Source organism: Procambarus clarkii, chromosome 94 (assembly GCF_040958095.1).
Source record: "Procambarus clarkii isolate CNS0578487 chromosome 94, FALCON_Pclarkii_2.0, whole genome shotgun sequence".
NCBI lineage: Eukaryota > Metazoa > Arthropoda > Malacostraca > Decapoda > Cambaridae > Procambarus > Procambarus clarkii.
The window spans coordinates 9,918,171-9,924,637 of NC_091243.1; the positions used below are offsets into that span (position 1 = coordinate 9,918,171).

Consider the following 6,467-nt stretch of genomic DNA (forward strand, 5'->3'; position numbering starts at 1 on the left):
ATGTGTACTTGGATGAAAAAACGATTCTTCGCGGCAGGGGATCGTATTCCAGGGACCATAGGATTAAGGACCTGCCCGAAACGCTACGCGTACTAGTGGCTGTACAAGAATGTAACAACTCTTGTATATATCTCAAAAAAAAAAAAAAAAAAAAAAAAAAAAAAAAAAAAAAAGTGGAGCCTAACAAGGTAAGATAAAGCTGGAGAATAACAAATGAACAAATCCCCAAGGGCCGTGACGAGGATTCGAACCTACGCCCGAGAACATCCCAGACGCTGCTAAGTAAATTCAGTAGAATTTCTGGTTGTAATTCTTATACCCTGTCGTAGCTCAGTCGATTAAGGCAGCGTCTGGAATACTCTCGGACGTAGGTTCGAATCCTCGTCACGGCCCTTGTGGCTTTGTTCATTTGATGCATCAAGCTATTGTGATTCCTGTGTGTACTGGAGAATAACATTAGGTATATTATGGCAAACGCTTCTGGAAATAAATTCCAGTATCCTATTTGCCCAGTTCTGAGGGAAGCATGAGGCCTGTACGTGTGCACACTCCTCATGCTTGCTCTGATGTACGTGTGCACACTCCTCATGCTTGCTCTGATGTACGTGTGCACACTCCTCATGCTTGCTCTGATGTACGTGTGCACACTCCTCATGCTTGCTCTGATGTACGTGTGCACACTCATGCTTGCTCTGATGTACGTGTGCACAGGCTTCATGCTTGCTCTGATGTACGTGTGCACAGGCCTCATGCTTGCTCTGATGTACGTGTGCACAGGCTTCATGCTTGCTCTGATGTACGTGTGCACAGGCCTCATGCTTGCTCTGATGTACGTGTGCACAGGCCTCATGCTTGCTCTGATGTACGTGTGCACAGGCCTCATGCTTGCTCTGATGTACGTGTGCACAGGTTTCATGCTTGCTCTAATGTACGTGTGCACAGGCCTCATGCTTGCTCTGATGTACGTGTGCACAGGCCTCATGCTTGCTCTGATGTACGTGTGCACAGGCTTCATGCTTGCTCTGATGTACGTGTGCACAGGCCTCATGCTTGCTCTGATGTACGTGTGCACAGGCCTCATGCTTGCTCTGATGTACGTGTGCACAGGCCTCATGCTTGCTCTGATGTACGTGTGCACAGGCCTCATGCTTGCTCTGAAGTACGTGTGCACAGGCCTCATGCTTGCTCTGATGTACGTGTGCACAAGCCTCATGCTTGCTCTGATGTACGTGTGCACAGGCCTCATGCTTGCTCTGATGTACGTGTGCACAGGCCTCATGCTTGCTCTGATGTACGTGTGCACAGGCCTCATGCTTGCTCTCGTCTCACTGGAATTTCCAGGTCCTGAGGCCTGCGCGTGCTGGAAGTCGGGTCAATAGTTAGAAGAGGAGGGGAGGGGGAGGGGGGAGGGGGAGGGGGGAGGGGAAGGGGGAGGAGGAAAAGGATGGAGGAGTAAAAGGAAGAGAATAGGAAGAGAAGGAGCAGTAGGTGGACGAGGAAGATCAGGAGGTTAGAAGGAGACTATCCTTGTATACACCTTTGTAATTCTCTTCACTATCTTATATGTTGCGATCATGTCCCCCCCGTTTCTCTCCCTCGCGTGATGTGAGAGCTTCCTTTAACCTATCATCTTAGTTTAGCCCTCTTAGCTCTGCCACTAATCTGGTTTTAAACCTTTGTATTTGTTTAGGTTTTTTGTTTTTTCTTCACAGGGATTCGAGGCTTGTGATGCATGTACCGGTAGTGGTGGAACACAGGTGTGTAGACTGTCTGGACAGATGCCTCATGGTTAAGGTCTCTAAACCACCTTCGTCAGGGTCCCGTACACTGCCCAAACTGTTCTGTTCATGTGTGCCTCTGGAGACAGTGTTAGAGTTATATCCACTCTCAAATACTTTTCCCTTTCAGACTTCTCTAGTTGCCTTCTCCTTATGGTGTAGATATCTTAAGTCTCTTCCTATCTTCATTACCTTACACTTGTTGGGATCGAATTCTAGCAACCATTGGTTTGTCCACTCCTGGAATTTATCATGGTCATCCTGTAACTTTCTGCGGTTCTCGGTTTTTACATTTATCATCAGCATATCATCATCGTCAGCAAACATTGACATGCACGAGTTCACTGCCTTAGGTAGACCACTCACATAAATTAGGAACAGTAGAGGGTCCTAGGACTGACCCTTGGGGAACTCCACTTGCTACCTTCCTCCAACTCGAAAACTCATCGTGAAACCTCACTGTGCCACAGAGAAGCACAGAGTCTGTGCCGCTCTGTTCCCTGTCCTTCAGGTAGTCTCTTACCCCAGGTTAGTCTTTACAGGTGTACCAGCCTCCTTCTCCATCTTGTACACTATAACCTTTCATCAGCAACAGCATCAAAAGAATTTTGAGATCCCAGGAAAATACACTTCCCGTCCTTCTTGGTGTCTTATATTAGTACCCGGCTCCTGGCACCCGGCTCCCGGCACCCGGCACCCGGCTCCTGGCACCCGGCTCCTGGCACCCGGCTCCTGGCACCCAGCACCTGGCACCCGGCTCCTGGCACCCGGCTCCTGGCACCCGGCTCCTGGCACCCGGCTCCTGGCACCCGGCTCCCGGCTCCCGGCTCCTGGCACCCGGCTCCTGGCACCCAGCACCTGGCACCCGGCTCCTGGCACCCGGCTCCCGGCTCCCGGCTCCCGGCTCCTGGCACCCGGCTCCCGGCACCCAGCACCCGGCTCCTGGCACCCAGCACCTGGCACCCGGCACCGGCACCCGGCACCCAGCACCCGGCACCCGACACCCGGCCAGGCAGCCCGATGACTCGCACACTGAGGCAAGTCACCTCCACTGACACACGGGGAACTCCCGCGCCTGCTGCTGCGCCTCCACACCATCACACACGGCCCGTGACCACACCCTGCCTTCACCCCTTGTGTCACACCCTGCCTCCACCCCTTGTGTCACACCCTGCCTCCACCCCGTGTGTCACACCCTGCCTCCACCCCTTGTGTCACACCCTGCCTCCACCCCTTGTGTCACACCCTGCCTCCACCCCTTGTGTCACACCCTGCCTCCACCCCGTGTGTCACACCCTCCTCACACCGAGCCCTCATTATCCCCATTCAGATGTCCACCTACCCACTCCTCCCATCTTCCTCCCTCCTTCCCCCATACCCTGCCTGTCCCCCCTTCCCTACCTCCCTCCCCCCCCTGCACCTGACCTCAGAGGCCCTGTTAACAATCTCTCAACTTGCCACACCCACAAACACCACTCCCCACACCAGAGGAATACTAATCAAGAAGATAAAGTGATGCTGGAGTTTAACTGAAGCAAGTGTAAAGTAATACAGATAGATGTAGGGAGCAGGAGGCCAGATACAGGTTTACATTTGGGAGAACGATCTGATATCACGCCCCCAGAAGCCCATATCAAAAAGATATCATCATCAGCATATGCGAGGCTGGCAAACATAATAACTGTCTTTAGAAACTTGTGTAAGGACTCATTCAGAATCTTGTATACCACGTATGTCAGACCAATCCTGAAGCATGCAGTTTCAGCTTAGAATCCATATATAGTCTAGCACAAGACTAAGTTGGAGAAGGTTCACAGGTATGCCACCAGTTTAGTACCCGAGCTGAGGGGTATGAGGTACGAGGAAACACTACGTGAACTAAACCTCACGTTCCTGGAAGAATTAAGAGTTAGGGGAAGACATAATCATCATTATTTATTATTAACGTATTTATTGACGAAATTTAATAACAATTTTACCTAATCTGAGGATTTGAATTAAATCCTATTAAAGTGAGGATAATGCTGGTATTGACTGTCACGCAGGACAGAGGGTCATACACAAGACAATAGGTCTAAACTGTAGGCTGAAACACATATATATCATGGTTACAATCAACTACACTAGACTGTATATACGTTTCAATGTATGAATATGTAAATACAACTTTCTATTGTGCACTGCCACACAAGGGCAGGGATGGGTTCATAAGAGACGCAGCTTAAAAATAATTTAAATAAAATTTTTCTTCATTCATTATAGTAGACAAGCAAATTTTGGATCAATTGTTAGGATGTCGTCCAATATACAAGTTTCAATGAAATAATTACACAGTTGGTGGTACAATAGGCCAAGTGGTCTAAAAATCTTTCCACAAACAAAAATCTCAGAGGAATTAATATGGTAACTAAAGACATTGTTTAACACGGGTGGTATAAGCACAATGGGTTTGGGTTACAAAGGTGAAACTGAATACCCTATCGAGCCACAGAGACGTTAGAAAGAACGTTTTCAGTGTCAGAGTAGTTAACAAATGGAATGCATTAGGCAGTGTTGTGGAGGGAGACTCCACACACAGCTTCATATGTAGATACGATGGAGCCCAGTAGGCTCAGGAATCTGTACACACTAGTTAATCGACGGTTGAGAGGCGGGACCAAAGAGCCGAGGCTCAATTTCTGCAAGCACCATCAGGTGAGTTAGGTGAGCACACACACACACACACACACACACACACACACACAAGAGCTGCCCATAGGTGTGGAGGTGGTGGAGAGTGTCCTTGGCCCTCAGTGGGTCTGAGAGAGAGAGAGAGAGGTAGCGGGTGTGACTTTTTTGCTCTCTGCACGATGCTCTCAACTTCCTGTAATTCAACTTTTTGTTTTTTTAACACTTCGCTAAAAAAAAGTAGCAGTCATCATATAATAAGTCAGATGTCATTATATCGCTGATATTTCCCAGCGCCTGAACCCGCCCGCCAGCGTGCGTCAAGGCCGACCAACAACGCGGAAGGGCGGCCTCCCAAACTTTCCAAACGCAGGGAGCAAAACTGCAGTTCAAAACCATTTGCTTCGCGTACATTTATCTTCATAAAAGATTAACTTTGAGGTTGATGCCAGCCTCACCTGAGTGAAGAGAGGTCGCCTTAAGCGGCTGCTACACAAATACGATGCAGAAAAATGTCTATATAACGTAAGCTGTGTATTGGGACCGGGAATATCGCGAGGAATGACTCGGGACCCATTCCAGCTTGTTCGCATCTGTGTTGGTCACGTGGCTCCACCAAGTGAGGGGGTTCCGCGAAATATCTATGCCCAAGTTGACCAGCGAGCGCTGTCGGATCTTGGATAAATAATCTCACGACTACCACGTTGTACAGCCGTGTGGTCTAGTGGTTAAGGTACCAGGTACGCCAAGGTGCATAGTGCTCCTGGCTGTCTTGGTTTGAATCCTTCTGGGGTGTGGAGTTTTCAATTTTATATATATATATATATATATATATATATATATATATATATATATATATATATATATATATATATATATATATATATATATATATATGCCTTCTAGTAGTAATGTAAACATTACGTGAGCTCACTTCCCTGAACTTCAGTTAACATCACCTGTTACGAAGAACAAACGAAATAGTTGTGGAGTGAGCCCACACCTGCCTGGGTTGTGATCCTGGCGCCCTGCACGTGCTTAAACTCTTAAGTCCTCCCGCCAGCTTTCTGAGTGTATAAGAAATGTATAAAGGACTCAAAATGTCCCGATACCCTACTCTCAGACACGAATGCAGTGAGGGTGGTGGTTGGTGGGTGGTGGTGGGTGGGCAGCAGCTGGAGGGGGCGGTGGGTGGGTGGGTGAGAGAGCCAGGCGAGGGAGGTGATCAAGTACACGAATCTCACCTTGGGTCAAATGTAGGCGTTGGCAACGCTCTACAGCCAGGACCCCCACACGGCGTCTGCTCGCAGTCCGCCCTTACGCCGCCCACAGTCACCCCCCCCCCCCATACGCCACCCACAGTCCGCCTACACCGTCTATAGTCCTCGCATACTCCGCCCATAATCCTCCCATACGCTGCCCACAGTCCGCCCATATACAGCCCACAGACCGCCCATACGCCGCCCTCAGGTTACCTACAGATTCTTCCTTTAGCAAGATTACCAGCGGTACTACAAGAGGCCTTCCTCAGCGTACCAACGGTACTACAAGAAGTTCCAGATGTTCCTTCCGGCGTCGTCCCGGTCAGCGCCGCCCCCACCCATACTGCAGCAACATGTAGCGGGGAGCAGGCGGTGGGTGGGAGGACACAGCAGGCGGTGGGTGGGAGGACACAGCAGCCAGCCCGCGGTCCCCGTGACCTGAGGCCACCCACAAGCTGTCCTGCTGCAGGAGGCATAAGAGCTGTGGAGGCTGTGGTAGGGTTCCTGGAGGCAGGCTGTGGCACACATGACGGTCCTCCACCGCCAATAGTACTTGTGATGCTCTCCAACTCTCAACTTGCAGAATTCGACGAAAAATCTTCTCCCAGAAGATGTAACTGGTTACTCCTTGCGTAATCCCACTGCCATCGGCGCCTCCTTCCTGCCAGACACGTTGCGTGCGCAAGCAAAGATTCACTATGATCCTGGAGGGACGGAATTATCATGAGAAAGTACCAAGCCATTACGACTATATAGCACT

General features: G+C 49.8%; 1 protein-coding gene across 1 annotated transcript; it reads left to right on the forward strand.

The window, feature by feature from the left end:
- The first annotated feature begins 554 nt into the window (after positions 1-554).
- Positions 555-1,379, forward strand: LOC138360044 (uncharacterized). Its single transcript, XM_069319979.1, has one exon. The coding sequence runs from the start codon at positions 555-557 to the stop codon at positions 1,377-1,379; it is 825 nt and encodes a 274-aa protein (XP_069176080.1).
- Positions 1,380-6,467: the final 5,088 nt, after the last annotated feature.